General features: G+C 39.7%; 1 protein-coding gene across 2 annotated transcripts; it reads right to left on the bottom strand.

Annotated features, from left to right (window-relative positions):
- Nucleotides 1-11,176: 11,176 nt before the first annotated feature.
- On the bottom strand, nt 11,177-16,753 carry sub1b (SUB1 regulator of transcription b). Of its 2 annotated transcripts, none has more exons than XM_058375356.1 (5): nt 16,621-16,746; nt 12,996-13,065; nt 12,736-12,855; nt 12,029-12,137; nt 11,177-11,806 (listed from the first exon to the last, which is right to left on the bottom strand). In XM_058375356.1, the coding sequence occupies exons 2-5, from the start codon at nt 13,062-13,064 to the stop codon at nt 11,727-11,729; spliced, it is 378 nt and encodes a 125-aa protein (XP_058231339.1). In that variant the 5' UTR covers nt 13,065; nt 16,621-16,746; the 3' UTR covers nt 11,177-11,726. The 2 variants fall into 2 exon arrangements, with proteins under 2 accessions (XP_058231339.1, XP_058231340.1); XM_058375357.1 differs by having other exon boundaries at nt 11,724-11,851; nt 16,621-16,753.
- Between the last annotated feature and the right edge of the window lie 548 nt (nt 16,754-17,301).

Raw genomic sequence — 17,301 nt, forward strand, 5'->3', positions numbered from 1 at the left:
ATAATGACTTCATATAGTGACACAGTCATATAGTGACTTCATATAGTGACACAGTCATATAGTGACACAGTCATATAATGACTTCATATAGTGACACAGTCATATAGTGACTTCATATAGTGACACAGTCATGTAGTGACACAGTCATATAGTGACACAGGCATGTAGTGACAGTCATATAGTGACACAGTCATATAGTGACACAGTCATATAATGACTTCATATAGTGACACAGTCATGTAATGACAGTCATGTAGTGACACAGTCATATAGTGACACAGTCATATAGTGACACAGTCATGTAGTGACACAGTCATATAATGACTTCATATAGTGACACAGTCATGTAGTGACACAGTCATATAGTGACTTCATATAGTGACACAGTCATGTAGTGACAGTCATGTAGTGACAGTCATATAGTGACTTCATATAGTGACACAGTCATGTAGTGACAGTCATGTAGTGACACAGTCATATAGTGACAGTCATGTAGTGACACAGTCATATAGTGACAGTCATATAGTGACTTCATATAGTGACACAGTCATGTAGTGAAACAGTCATATAGTGACACAGTCATATAGTGACACAGTCATGTAGTGACACAGTCATGTAGTGACAGTCATATAGTGACACAGTCATATAATGACTTCATATAGTGACACAGTCACGTAGTGACACAGTCATATAGTGACACAGTCAAATAGTGCCTTCATATAGTGAAATAGCCATACACAAAATGTATTTTGTATTTGGTAACTATGAACAGTGGATCATTTCACTGGAGAACGTTCTAGGGAATAATTATTGTATGCCAGTTGTATGTATTGCATGTGCACTGTTATTGGACCACAGAAAAAATATACCTGAACAACTTTAATTTGATAATAACTATTTTTAAGTAGTCAAAAAGGGAGATTTTTTTCATCCTTTGCTACCATAAACAATTTGATAATGCAAATAAAAGCAATATTGCTTGGTGCTTGCTTATACAGAATGCATATACAATACACTATATTCTACATATGACAAACTTATTTCAGCTGGAATTTACATCTGTATCTTTCATGTCTACTGTATTATTAGATACCTCATGAGATAGACTCATACTTTCAAATTCACACCATCATTCATGTGTTAAATGTGTCTCCCTAATTTCTCCAGTGCAGTCTGAACCAAGTCAGAGCCATTAGTGAAGCTTCAGTATCTCCAGTTTGGCAGGTCAGCGGTTGACACTGCGTTTTACATGGTTGTTCTCCCAAGGTAATGTGATAGAAAAATATTTATACAGCATCTTGATCTGTCTAAACAGATTTTATCTAATATGGCACAAGCAAGCAACTGCCACAGATTCTCAAGTGTTTGTCTGAGTGTGATGTTTATTGACAAATGTATCTCGCCTGGGATTTAGACCGCTATGATCACAGTGTAAATTCTACTTTAAAAAGCGTGATATAAACATTTGATTATTTCAACTTTTGATGGAGGGTTAATAGTACGATACATGCTTAGTTAGATTAGTTTTATTGCAACTAAAAACTGCATGCATACAGAAAATAACATTTGAATGATTGAATTCATCCTCATTTTAATAATCCTGTCATGTATCCACCCGAAAGATACTTTCAAATATATTCTGATGATAGTTTTACTTGGTAGGCATGTTAACATGTTCACCTCACAATGCCAGGGTTAGGGGTTTGGTTCTCACCTCCACCCTCAGAGCTTGCATGATCTCCCTGTGCTTTGGGAATTGTTCCAGGTACTCAAGGTGCTCAAGGTACTCCGGTTTCCTCCCCCAATTCATAATGTTGGCTGATTGGCATCTTTAAATTGTCTGTAATGTGTTAATGTGTGTGTGTGTGTGTGTGTGTGGCCTGTGATGAGTTGGCACCCTGTCCACTTTCAAGTTCTCTGGAATAGGGAATTGATGGATGGACAACAATGTTAAACAATATTCCTACTAAAAAGCACTTCCCTTAAATAGTCTTTTATCTGGAAACATAGGTATATTTAAAATAAACACCTGTACAATATATAATACTCATATTTTGAGTTCTTATCCATCAAATTTACTGAATCCTGTAACAGTCAAGTAGCTAAAAGTGTGGTGAAGTAGCAGTGAGAGGATTTCTCATCCTCTTCCAACGAGAACACAGTAGAGCAGAAAGAAATGTGTTAGTCTAAGCATACGACCATTCCTATGGATAAATTTTGCTGGTTAAATCAAATCTAAAGCCGAGAAAAAGGAAATCTATTTGTTTTAAAATATGTGCCCATTGGTTTTTTGTGACAATCAAACATCATTATTCCAGATGTCCTCTCTTTGGTCCTCTCACATCGTGACATGCATTTTCCTTCGGCCTTGCTCATTTTTCAGGCTAGAAATTTGACAACCTTGAAGAAAGCACCTGGGCCGGTTTGAAACGGCATTCACATTTGATATTGTCAGCTACCTGCGTGCATCACCCAGTGGGTGTAGGAACATCTGTAATAAATATTTGTTTTTCTGGTGATAAATGTACAAGAAACAGCTAGATTTCCAATTCCCACTATTCAGTTTATAAACATCATGAGACCGAACAGAATTCCTCAACTTTAATGTAAGCCAAATCTGGGTCACTGTATGAGCTGACATTGGCAGAACCATTCTGTGAAGGTTAATGATTTAATCATCACGGACCTCAGCTGCTGCAAATGACTGTGTTGTAAATCTTCAAAATTCACAAATATCCAATATACATATTCTGTATTTGTTACATCCTCATGATAGAGGTATTTATGAGGTCTTGTCTTGATTGGGCCATAAAACACATGATGTTTGGTGTTTGTCTTCATTTAAGATTGAAATCTCCCGAGACGCACAGCTATTAATGTTTGTACAACGTGAGATATATTTTTAATTGGAGTTTGACGATTTGGATTGAGCAGCAATTTGCTTAGATGCTTTTTTTTTGTCTGCAACAACTGGGCTGGTTTTATGCATCCAAACGTCCTTGACATATGTGGATTCCATCTGTGAGAGAAATCCTGTAAAAGCTGCAAACTGAAAATTTGTTTCTCCCAGCAAACAACACAACCGCTGTCGGATGATTTTCTTTCCACATCCAGGGGCCTGATATGTTATCATACAACATACATTTAAAAAATTTCTTCATTGTTGTAGCCAGTAAAAGTTGTGTCACCCGGGGCAGCTGGCATGTCCCTTTCACAGTTGTTCCCTGATGTGAACGGAATGCAAACATCTAAAGGCGGGTATCAGGGAGACAGCACATGCGATGTTTGAAAAGGTTGAGCTTCGTGTTTTGAAATATTTAAGACTCACAGAGTGCATATTTGGATCTGCCCCTGACGGAGCTTGATGTTTTGCCTTGTTGTATGGCAGACACCCCCTGTTGTTTCTTTCCTTTTCCTCCTGGAGCAATTGCCAACATGGTGCAACTCATTTGGCAGCATTCCTCTTACCTTTTAAAAGAGGCCATGGCAGCAAACGCATAGGCATGTAAAAACAAACTCTCAGGGACAGGTTAATAGCACCCAGAGTCCACACTGGAAGAAGGAAGGGGGGGTATGATGCCCTTAGGGCTGGGAGTCAAGGTAACCCACACTAACCAGGATCCTACCTTACAGTTAGGTGCAATTATGACCTACGCCACTTTTCTGCCTGAGGACTGCATGGCACTTGATGGTGGTATATAGAGATCTGCGCTTTCACCTAAGAATGTCGGAGAATAATACTGTCATTGTGTAAAAGCGGGGCGGAATTGGTTATAATAGCACCTATTAAAATAAGGTTTTTGAGTCAAAGCCAAGATGACATTTAGCCTCGTGCATTGTCATCTTTCAGCAATGAGTTAATGCGTAACTGAGCAAGGGGAGAAAATGGCTCTGAACTATTCTATAAGTCCACCATGGAGCAAATAAAAAGAAGAATGTGACACCATAAAAGTAATGATTTTCGGAACAAAATAATGATACAGACAGATGTTATTACTCCAAATTGTGCTGCAGACATTCCATTAAACTTTCCTTTACCTCCAAAGTGCAAACACAGCCTCCGCTCCCTAGAGGACACATTAAAAATCCCTCCACGTCATTAGGTGTTTGTTTAAATCCAAAATATTCCATTTATTAAACCTCCTAAATGAGATGGAAATGTGAACTGTAGAATAACATTGTAAATGAGGCTTGTGACTTAATTAGCGAAGTGATGTTCGCCTGGGGGCAAGCGCTGAATGAATGATTTAACAGCAAGCATGGGAGTGTGACTGTGTGCATTTTTTCTCACCGCTAATTCATTTCAACAGGCTATGTCACAAGAGAGATAGCAAAGAGATAGCGGTTTGTTATTTTTCATCCGTACAGGGCATGCTTTGAATGGAATCGTGGCAGTCAGTCATTCGGTCATGATTAAGCGAGAGAGAGAGAGAGAGCACTGCACAATACAATGAATTTAAATGAAAGAATTCAATTCTCAAAGACATATTTCACACACAGCACCTGGCCACTAAGAGCTGTAACATGTTTGCATAATGACTGCCGCCTGTTTAACCCCTTAAACCCGTCTGCAGGTCCAGACTTACATTCCTCAAGCCTAGAACTACATACCTTTTCCTATTAGTTACATGCTAGTACCCGAAAACCCGAATTTAATCGAATAACTGAACGATAAGCAGAGACTGCATGGTTAAACCAACAAAACGAATGAAATTTTACCCTGAAACTGAAGATTAAAACATCACAATCCTCCTAAACATCAAGACAGTGCGTCCCTGCATGGAATGTCAGGAATGGCTATAGTTTTGACAGCAAATAGCATTAAGCAGACTTACAAAGAGATGAACTGATCTCTGTTTAAACATCCGCCCGACAGCGGGCTCTGACGTCCTTCTGTCAAAAAGAAACACTACCTGTTGACATTGTGTGTGTGGCAGACATTTTTACGTCAGAGATCACCCCCCCCTTTTTTTTTACCCTGCAAACTCCAGATCATTCAGTATATTTCTGCTTTCCATTGTCTGGTTCTGTCTACATTCTGTTCCTGTGACAAATGGTGGGAAGATGGTGGGTAGACAGTGGTGTGAGGTCTAAGTTAAAGAAATAGACACAGGCCTCGGTTCAGGGAGCTGAAATCTAAGCGAAACAATCAGTTTTTTTTACTAAGAAAACACCACGAGGCCAACAACTGCAAACGTTTGCATATGCTGGCAAGAAGACGTGATAGGTTTGTATATACAATGGAGAAAGGCATTACTGCCTCTGACCTGTTACTTGTAGTGCAAAACATACAAAAGAAACACAACAAAAGCCCTATTCAGACTGGATTTGTTTTACATGGACGGGTTGAATAAAGTAAAGTTATTTCTGGTGGAATATGTCTGAAGTTGTGACGTCACTCTTTTTTCAAAAGAGATTTTCCAATAGTTTCCAATGCCGAGTGATAAACTACAGACAAAGGTTAAATAACTCCCAAGGGGTTTTGTAGATAAGTTTTAATAAAAACATAACTGGAGTCAAATAATGATTAACATTACAGAATCCCATTTTGGTTTTGCATGAAAAAGAAGTAAAGTAAAATAATTACAACAATAATAACAATAATCTGACAATAAAAAGAAAGAAATAAAAAGATAAAACAAACAAACAAGACCCCGACCCACCCACCCTGGGTCCTGGCCGATTTCAATTGACAAATAGAAGACATGTATACATTTTTAAGTTTACAAAAGAAAAGAGAACCTAATCCGGCAAAACCTTTGAAATATGAAATAAACGGTTGCTATTTATGAAAAAACCTGGAAGTATTACCTCTTATTGTATATTTAATTTTCTCAAGCTTAAGGAAAAATGCTGTATCTTTGTATTGTGAGTAAGATGGTGGGACAGAGCACTTCCACTGAAGAAGAAGAAGAAGAAGAAGAAGGGTGATGTCTGGCCAATAATGATGTGAAACTAATAACTTCCTTTTGCATAGAGTTTAACAGAGATGCTTCATCTGGACGTCCAAAAATAGCAATCAATGGGCAGGGTTGCAAATGTACTCTCAGAATAGTGGACATTGTATTGAAATAACCTGACCAAAAATCACACAGTGACATTGTGAGTTAGAGCATCTGTCACATTTGTCCTCGACATCTGGGTAAATTTGAGACGGTCTATATTTTGAAAAATGCACCCTGTAAATGACCTTAAACTGGATAAGTGCAAGCCGAGGACATGAGACATTACATAAACCACTCAACACCATCCCACCACCTGTCCGCAAGCTGAAGTCCCAATTCCCCATTCCAAGCAGCCTTTGTTTTGGAGGTAGTTTGATCACAAAAATCCAGAATACGTTTATAGATCTCAGAAACAGCACCTTTTTGTTGCACTTCCCACTGTTGGAGAGGATTGTAGATTGATTTTAGCAATAGCACAGGTAGCCTACATACATGTTATGCTCATGTGACCTACTAGCTAGCTACCACAAACCCTGCAACAATTGCTTAGAATAAGGATCAAACCATGACAACACTCATCACTATGAGTTCTCTTGTCCTGTGCAGATCAGCCTTTTATAACATTAATTGTAAACAATAATTGTGGTCAGATATCTTATCCTATTAAATAGTACCCAAGAAGTGTCCTCTGTCTGATGATGTCACCTTAGACATATCTATGTCGTTATAAGCAATAGTGCACAGATATATTATCAGACAAATTAGTAATCATCAGTCAAGGTTATTTCCATATATCTCAAATCTCCAGCTGCAGAGATCTGAACAAAGCACAGTGGAAAACCCTCCATCCCACTGTGGTTAGACAAAACCTCCGAGTTCACAAACAAGGGGAACACGACCATGAGTACTTAATGACAGCCCAATTCCACCATGCCCCTTTTTCCATTAATCACACATTTTTCTTCCACTGTTACCTGGAATCGTATGGTTAAATGTATTTTCCGCTCTTACTGCGTAAGTGAGAGATGTGTGACGACATTGCTCAATGTCTGCATGGTTTATTTAGTAATAATGCAATCAAATTATTTGTGCTAAGGATTTTTCTCATGATAAGATATTCCACTGCAAATGCTACGGAAACCACAGCGATTATTGTCGACATGCACGTAGACAAACACGCTCTTTCTTTTTGGTTCACACACTTCGAGTAAGACAGATATAGTGAGAATAAAAATTTTCACTTACAATCTTAATTGAGTCCCCAGCGCATTAAAAGAAACTGGCTGGAGTTATCTGGAATGCATTGTGCAGCTTGTTGCATAATGCTTTGCCACACAGGAATTCGGCTCTACGAGGCACTGAGGATATGCTCTGACCTTCCGGGCTACTTCACCCCAGGCAGCTGGGCTGCTTCACACTGTTATAGCGCACGCTCTGTTGAGCCAAAGGTAAAGAAAATCCAGCTCATTAGGTGGGAGATCCCAGAGCCCTTATGCATGCTCACTATTCTTTCCTAACTCCTAAAGCTGGCTGTGACAAACTAGTCAAATCAAATATCAGCGTTCAACCACAGGCAATATTTATGAGATATTTATGAGTGTAGACAATCGGGCAGGTCGAGGGCACCTCCAACTGACCTCGAGGATAAAATGGCTCAGTGGGGTCCCGCAGCTGGCGCAATGAAGTGGCTCAACCCCAGCAGTGAAGGGGGGAAGCAGTCATCAGCAAGGCCTGCTGCATTCCTCAGCGCACCCCAGCCAATGTCAACAGCTGTGGGCAGCGCCAAGCCCCTGCTGCTGCTCACCTTGCCCGGCGGCTCGATAGCATGCTGACAATGAAACCCTCCTGGTGCGAAAGGCCACGCTGTGGCTGAAGCTTCCACCAATCACCATATGTTCCACTCAAATTTAAGACAGGATTGGAGGCGGTGGTAGTTACAGCAGGTTTAGTGGCTGGATGGACAATGCTGAACAAATGAAAATAAGTATGCTGGGCCAGTTAAATATTCAAGATTGCCATTACCTCTGAAATGGCCAGGATTTGTCCACAGCTCCAGACCTGCATTCCTTGGTCCTGTAATTACATACCTTTTTATATAACTTTCACTCTAGTTACTGAATAATTCATAGACATTACTGAATAATATGATTTACAATGAATAACAGAATAATAGGCCGAGAATTTAGAGGGGTTAACCCTTAAATTCTTTGCTTATTATTCAGTCATTGGGTGAAACTAATAAGAAAGGTATGTAGTAATGAGAATGACAATGTAAGCCTGGACCTGCAGACATTTCTTAGGAATTTACAGAGTTACAATATTTTTTTGACGTTTTTTTAAACAAAGTCAAGCCAACATGGTCTCGCATCTGCAAATTCTTACAGAAAGAAAGCCATATAAAAAAAAAAAAAAAAGCTAGAAAGGTTAAGCGCACGATTATGGACAGAGTTATTGTTCATGCCTGCTTTTAGGATTTCAGTCATATGCAATTAAACAAAATCCAGTCGCACAGAGATTGTGCTTGTTTTAATGTTCCTATGAAATGTTTCATTCGAACAGGTGGGTTTCCTTTTGTGGAAGCGTGTCCCGGTCACAAGCAAATGTTCATTTAGATGCCTTGCGTCAGTGTAGATGTCACTCATCCTTTCACAGTGAATGATTCCATTCCCAACAGAAGGTCAAATGCGGCAATTCTGGCCTATAAACCTCTCGATACGATCTATCCATTGTACAGATAATTGAAAAGATTTGGCTGCACTTTACAGCCAAGGCAGGACTTTAGCCAACATCATCCCTGTCACGAACTGACAGGAAACTCAAGACGCTCCATAATCAATATGAATTTCACATCTCTACGGAAGAGTACATTCCTTCCAAGAAATGGGATCCGTTATATTAGCCACCACGGAGCGAAACAAGAGGGACAGATACATTCATCAAAAAGTGAGCTGAGGACATTTCCTCATGTTTTACTCACTCCCTGCCCTTTAAAACCACTGATTGTCTGATATTAGTCTAGTGATCAGCTACATTCTCTTCTACGTTTCCATTTTCCAGAGGTACGCGGAACAGGGATCTGACAACAACACGGCACCCCAGATACCAGTGACACAAGCGTCAGACGAAGAACCACAGCCGCTGATGTTCAGTCACTGGGCTCATTGCAGACACCTCAAATGGAAGCAGATGTTGGACTACAGAGGCGTTGGTGACCTGAGCTAGCTGAGCACACCCATTTTCACCCCTTCTTTTCCCCCCATCTTTTCCAGGATACTCTTCCCTCAATCCATCATAAAACCATCAAAGTATAAAGTAATGCAGGGGAAGAAATGCGGCGTTTCCTGAGCAGCCAAGTCTCAGCCTACATTGCCTTGTTTCCAGGTGCAGGTTGCACAGGCACTCCAAACCACTTACAGCAGTCGGGGAGCGTGCCTTTTAGTGGGCGGATGGGGGAGGACATGCCTCGCGTGCGTGTATGGGATGAAGGACATTTTTTCCACTAAAATGCGTGCAGACCACAGCACAACTTTTAACATCCATCATTTGAACAAGCCCTTGTTCCACTGAATGATTCTACAGCTGTGACTCTGAAGGACAATTACCCATATAATCCATTTAGATATTGTATTCATCATGAATCACTTTGAGCTGGTTTTCAAAATCAAAGAAATGGCAGCTCATGTGCCGTGCGTTTGTGTTACAGCCAAGGGTTTTGAAACGAATTCCTGTTTTATCTATGGCTAGCAGTTATCATGCAAGGAAATCCACTATCAGGACAGAGTCATGTTTTTCATGGAACAAGACTCAGCTCCTACTTTCAAGGGAAATAAGCAAAATTTTAAGGTACTAGTCTTCAGCAAAGGTTTGTGAAGAAGATGAGGAAGAAGATGAAGATGGTGTTGCTCTGACTTTTCTGTTCTTAACCAAAATCATCCAATCCACTGACGGAATCAGTCAGTTCAACTAACTGCAAAAAAAAAAAAGCTCAAATGATATATTATAGCAAAAAATACTAGTAATGATCTAAAAAATGAAGAACAGTCTGAGTCTTACATGGCAAGTCAAAAACAGAGCACCAGCGCCATCTAGTGATTCCCTGTATAAATTTGCTCATCTTCATCATTCTGTGCTCTGTGTCTGTTTTCTTAAAAAATCTATTCTGTATTGCAAATGTACCTGTTTTGTAACCAAAAACTGTAAGAATTTGCAGAATGCATGATCTGAAGGACGCACCTTTGCCAGCCCTTCGATCGACATTTTATCCGACCCTTCAGCTGATCATCTCTTCTTGTGTGGTATTTGGTGCTTTCTCCCAACTGTACAGGTAGAGTAATGTGTCTTGAGGACAATAGCCTTAATGATAATCACCTCCTTTTCTCTGGAAGTACATTATACCTCCATGGCGACAAAACATCTCCATAGTAACTGGCATCTGGGTTAGCAATGGTGACGTAGAGAAATGTAATAATTATCTTTTTTATCCAGTATGCAACAACAATATAGACAATATATATTATAGGACATTTTGAAAGCATCAACCCGCAAACTTATAGATATATGCATGAATAAAATCATTAAATCATAAAATCATTCTCTCTTATCCACTGCTGTACATTGTAATGCTGATGGATCATGTGTAACACACAGGATAAAATAAAATAAAAATATATATATAACATTTTCACACTGCAGCTACACTTCGCATAATCCGTAATAAGTAATATCAGCCTTTGCACGCAACACCATAAACCATGTTGTCACAAAAACCGGTGCTGGCAATACAGTGGCTACTGTGATTTACAAGCCTGATTTAATTTTGGTCAGCAAATGCAATTGATGCAAGATGGCTCTTCTGGACAGTTCTCTGAAAGGGCTGTTGTTGCACTGGAGTCTGGTCTATGTCTGAGTGGGTGTATGGACAATTATAATTCCTGCTCCCACGCGAAGGCAAGCAAAATCATACACACACACAGAGTGAGAGACAGATACTTAGCACTGAATGCATTGAGCAACAGAAAAGAACAAATTTTCATTTCGATTCATCCTTCAGGTGTTAAAACAAAACTGTTCGCATATATTATGTGCAGTAAATAAGCTGACAGCCATGCCTCTGATTCAAAGCCAGCTATATACCATGAAGAAGGTCCAAAGCAAAAATAATAAAACAAAGCTCGATCGCGCCTTTTTTATTACATATAACTAAATGAAGTATAAAGAACTACAAGACAAGATTAATTCCCAAAGCAGTGTTTATCTGTTGTGGACTTTCAGCCATCTATTACAAACAATAAGCAGCAGGTTTGAATTCTGAACATATAATCACCAAAAGGAAGAAGAAAAACAAAACCCTTCACTTCACTAGTATTTACCAGGGATACACCAACCCATAGTGCTATCGGTCCCGTACTGGCTTAATACACACACACACTGGGACTAGAGCGGACTGCCATGAAGATTGATTGACACACACACACTTTTCAAAGGAATATCATGTCTGTAATGTCTTACATAACCTGGCAACAGACACTTGCAACAAAAAAAAACCAAAGTGGTTGTGTATCGTCTGATGCTTTTAAGCGCATATTGATATCACATCGAAAATGGAAAGGAGGAGGAGGAGGGGAGGGGGGGGGATTAGGATTGGTCCATCCCTAGCAACTACACACAATCTGAAGAAATAATAAACACAAATCAGTTTTTTTTTTCCCCCCCACCCGGAGTCCAGATGCCAGAGAACTCTTAAAAACCACCCGGCCCTCCCAACAAAACACAGATAAATTTTTATAATCTTCTTATTGCGTCATCGATGTCCGACATTTGTTCCTTCAGCTGGTTCCACTGCTCTGGGTTCAACGAGATACCTGAGAGTGATTCGTTACAATTAACGACTAATTAAAATAATTAAACTAATTTTATAATTAAAAAAAAAACAAAAAAAACAGGAGAGATATTAAACATTCATTTCATCTAAAATGCTAAAACTAGAGTCAATATTACAGAGAAAGAAATGTATCATCAGTATTGATGATTTCGTTGTTTTATTATGTGAATGTGTAACAAGCACATTTTCATTACACAGTTACCTTTTTTGCCAGGTTTCATTTCCCCGGCTTGGTCCATCCAGTATTCCCTAACGTCAATCAACACCTTTCCTCTGAAATCTCTGACTGTGACGTATCGTAACTTCCCGATCTGAAACACATAGTACTCTGACTGAGCCATCATTTCATGACAGTATAGTTTTTATCCCAAAACATGACTGTGTGAGACTGTGCTGGTCCTAGAAACAAGGCAATGTCTTGCGAAAACCTTAAAAACATGGGCGTATGCATGTATGTATGTGGCAGAAGCGCTTTTTCTCCAAGCAGAGCGGTTTGAGACGATGCAAATAGTCGTGCATTTCTTTAAGGAAGCATGTGTGAGCCTTCACCCTCCCTGATTCGTAATCGTCGTATGATAGGGGGGGGAGAGCTGGCTTGTGAATGGAAAATGGGGAGAAAATGTTTGCACTAAATCTGTAAAATAATCCTTTAACGCTGCGTGTTTACTGTCTGTGACTTTGCAAACCTGGCTTTCTGCATTCGCTTTAAACAGCACTATTCTTTTACAACAGACTACTGGATTAGTCGTGGGTGTAGAAGCTCCTGTACTTTCGCAGTCGTCTCTACCGCCTTGAACGTCTCACAGCCTCGACGAAGCACGTTTCAGGCTTATTTCCTGCCACACTTCAATGCCCAGTATATTACCCCTGAGCACTGAAACACAGTATGAGCGGAAAGATGTTCTGAACCTGAAACATGTTGTCACCAGCACTGTTATCACTCTTGGCAGAGCCGCTTGGCTTGGAGCTCTCTCCACCCTTCGGTTTTTTAGCAGGTTTCTCCACTTTGCTTGCCTTCTTCCTCTTGGCCTGTGAGAAAGTGTAGCACATGAAGTGTATAGGTTTAATCATATAACGACTAAAGCCTAGTCTTAAAGTTGTATAAAGAACGTAAAAACAGTCGGGATGCAAGAATACACTGGCATATGTAAAAATACTAATGGTCCTACCTTTGTTTCAGCCTCACTGTCAGAGTCACTGGCCGATGAGGAAGACAACGCCTCTTTTGCTTTCGGCATGCTGGAGAAGACAGGCGTGAGGCAGGTTAGCGTAAACTGTAAGACAACACTGCCCCCACATGGTGAACTATTCAGACTGATCTCAAATCATCAGATCGGGTTCCATTTTATTTGTACAGAGTTGTTAATAATGATAGATATTTTTTCGCTAAGCAAGATCTCTAAGCCGAGGATAAACTCCTTGAGACGACATGAAGAGGAAACCGTGAGAGGATTCAAAAGGAAACCTGGCATCTTCTGGGTGATACCAACAGGGAGAATATATATTTTTTTCTGCTCTCTATAAAGCTAATATGTCTAGATGATGAATGTGAACACATGGTTCCACTGAAGCAAAGGTGAGACTGTTTTTCGGGGAAATCTTTAAGATATCCATGCAGGATCATCCACAAGAGTTAGAAATTCAAGCAGATGAGCATTAGGATGAAACAGGCAGATCCGAGAGCAGGTGTTTTTTAGGGTCAAACACTATCAATGGATAAAATGCAGAGGAATTAGAGATTAAAAATGCACTACTGCTGAAGGAGTAGTTACTGTACGTGTGTGTATGCCGTGAACTTCATACCCAAATGTCATACGTGATGAACGTCTTGTTGACTTGCCGCATAGCTGGCCGAACTACACGATCCATTACTGATGTAGCTTTAGTAAACATTGAGATCTGCTGCTTGTCAGAATCACTCAACTATCCATCTATAATCATGTTCCTTCATACAGGAAAAAATTTCAGCAATGCACCATATATATACACAGGTACAAAACAACGTATAATATTTTACCACTGGGTCAAAAGCCTAGATGTAAGGATATAAAGATGAGGCTTGTCCTAAATCCATAACAGACTTTGTACTAACGCCTGCCATTTTCATTATCCTCCAGTGAAACGCATTTAAATTGTCCAGCGTTTACTGCTATTTTCCCTTCGGATTCATTCCGCTTGTTGTAAGAGCCAGCATGCCTTCAGTCATACAGGGTCATTTATTTACAACACAGAGGGTCCTTACTAGCAACAAGGAGACTTTTGGGAAAGTGGAAGGGTGGAGTTGATGAGTTTTCAGCCAATGGTGGAAGTGGCGTGTTCACAGAATCACGCTGAGGTCCGACAGGCACACGGGACGGCGGATTTCTAAAGTATTTTATCGTAGTGATTGTGTAGCACAGAGCTGTGCCTCCCTAAAACACTGGAAAAGTGCTGCAATAATCCATCATACATTCGTAAAAACGGACCGAATACCCACCTGTCCCATGAAAAAATGCAGCATCTCATCCGAGACATTTAATTCAAAGGTTTGGGATTATTATTATTATATTAGAAATGTTCTGAGAATAAAAAAATCATACTTTCCATTTCCGTATGGAAGTAAAATCACCTGCTCCTCTCGACACAATCCGTCCACAGTACTGATACAACAGAAAGCCTGCATGTTCTGTATATATAGAGGAAGCTAAATTTATTCGAACCAGCTGTCAGGTCAAGTTTTACTGAAATGGGTCCTCAATAACACCCCATTTTCTACTATTTAGTGTGCGTTAATCATTCACTCATTTTTACTATCCTGGTTTGGGTTGCTGAGGATCCGGAGCCTATTCCAGAAACACTGGTTTTGAAGTTGAGAATACAACTGGAATTGGAAACCAGTTCATCACAACACGGCCTGTTCATACACTATATTGCCAAAAGTTTTGGGACACCCCTACAAATCATTGAATCCAAGTGTTGATTTTCAGGGGTTGGGCTCGGTCAACATGACTGTACACCAGTGGACAAAGCAAGGTCCATAAAGACATGGATGAGTGAGTTTGGTGTGGAGGAACTTGACTGACCTGCACAGAGTCCTGATAGAACACCTTTGGGATGAATTAGAGCGGAGACTGGGAGCTAGGTCAAAACTGGGACGTCTGCCTTTACATGCACATGAATGTAATATGGAGTTGTCCCGCCCTTTGCAGCTATAACAGCTTCAACTCTTCTGGGAAGGCTTTCCACAAGGTTTAGGAGTCCTGACCTCAACCTGATAGAACACCTATGGGATGAATTAGAGTGGAGACTGTGAGCCAGACCTTCTCGTCCAGCATCAGTGCCTGACCTCACAAATGTGCTTCTAGAGGAACGATCAACAATTCCCATAAACACACTACTAAACCTTGTGGAAAGCCTTCCTAGAAGAGTTGAAGCTGTTATAGCTGCAAAGGGCGGGACAACTCCATATTAGATTCATGTAAAGGCAGATGTCACAGTTTTGGCCTGACTCACAGTCTCCACTCTAATTCATCCCAGAGGTGTGCTATCAGGTTGAGGTCAGGACTCTGTGCAGGTCAGTCAGGTTCCTCCACACCAAACACTCTCATCCATGTCTTTATGGTCCTTGCTTTGTGCACTGGTGTACAGTCATGTTGGAACAGGTAGGGGTCATCCCCAAACTGTTCTCACAAAGCTGGGAGCATGAAATTGTCCAAAATGTCTTGGTATGCTGAAGCATTAAGAGTTCCTTTCACTGGACCTAAGGGGCCGAGCCCAACCCCTGAAAACGTAACACCTCAATGATTTGGAGGGGTGTCCCAAAACTTCTGGCAATCTAGTGTACCTAAGTAGGAATTTATAGTCATGAACCTACCTACTGACATGTTTTTGGGGAAATTGAAGAGATCATGATGTGAAATTCTGACCAGAGAGAAACCTGAATTTAGGGACCCCCAGACCCCTGGAGCTGTGCTACATCAATGATGGTACTATTTAGAAAGTCATAATCATGTGGAGAATATTCAGACCACTTATGACAACCCATGATGCAATGCTATGGATTAATGCACTCATTATACACACACACAGGTGTTTGAGGGAACTAATGAGGGTCATGCTAAGTGCCTGGGTGTGGTACAAAAACTAATCTAGGCTTTGTCTAATCCAACATGTCAAGAGATCCGCTGACCTTCCACCTTAATCCGGGCCACAACACAGGACAACCTTCTCCACGAGACATGGAGTAGGGCACAGGGTCTGACCCCGAGCACCAAGCGCACTTGTGACGTCACACAAGTGCAGGTTGCAGTTTGTAGGTAATATATGAGGTAGGGGATGATGATCAGGGCCTTGTATTGTCACGCTTGAACAGCTATTAAAAGGAAGATTAATGATGAATGAATAATTCACGAGTTTGTGTGAAACAGAAGATGAATTCATGACCATGTATAGTATTCCATGCAATAGTAATGAGGAACTGGTGTCACTGCCAAACAGAAATAAAAGAGGCGCGATAACTCCGTGGTCTATGGTCCGATTATTTTTCTAGACGAGTTTATCTAAATCACAAGCGAATCTTATTACAGTTAAATTAATGAAAAAGGCATGATTGTGCTTTAGCTAGCTCACTGCGCCAACGTGGGTCACGAGGCCTGGATTTTTTTTTTAATAAAACCGTTACTCCCACAGAAACACGGTTTTTTACTCTGTGTGACACTTATCACACGATCTGGACTCACGTCCGGATTTTCAGCAGCGTTGATTATAAACATTATAATTGACATTATTCGCTTTCAGTGTGCATGGCTGACTTACGTTAGATGATGTAGTCAGCTAGCCGGATGTTCACTCAAGCCTGGGAACCAACACCGTAGACCGTGGTTTTGCCTCGCGCACACAGGGCGAGAGATCACAGCGTTGGAAATGTAACGCCCGGTTTAGGTCACGTGGACCGTTTTTGACCAATCATCTCAGACGTTTGACGTTACGTTGGTTACGAAAAGGTTACGACAAACACGTCAATTGCGCCGCCATTTTGGAGGGGCATAAAAAACCCGTATCATTATATCATTTTATAATTAAAATGTTATAATTATAAATATATAAATGATAAACAAAATATATAAATATATAAATGATATTTTAATTATAATTGTTATTTATTATTAAAATAACATTTATAAATAAATAAAATGTATGATAAATAAATAACTTTTTTATTTTCAATTATAAAATAAATTGTTTTTTATTGTAATCATAAAAAATTAGAATTAATCATTTTATTATTAAAATGTTTTTTCTATTTTAATTATAATTTTTTATTTATAATTAACATAACATTTATATATGAATAAAATGTATTTTAAATAAAATAACATTTTTATTTTCAATTATAAAATAAAAATGTTTTTATTATAATCATAACATTTTATAATTAATCATTTTAGAATTAAAATGTTTTTTAATTTTAATTATAATTTTTATTTATAATTAAAA

This window comes from Hemibagrus wyckioides, linkage group LG22 (assembly GCF_019097595.1).
Source record: "Hemibagrus wyckioides isolate EC202008001 linkage group LG22, SWU_Hwy_1.0, whole genome shotgun sequence".
In the NCBI taxonomy this organism is placed as follows: Eukaryota; Metazoa; Chordata; class Actinopteri; order Siluriformes; family Bagridae; genus Hemibagrus; species Hemibagrus wyckioides.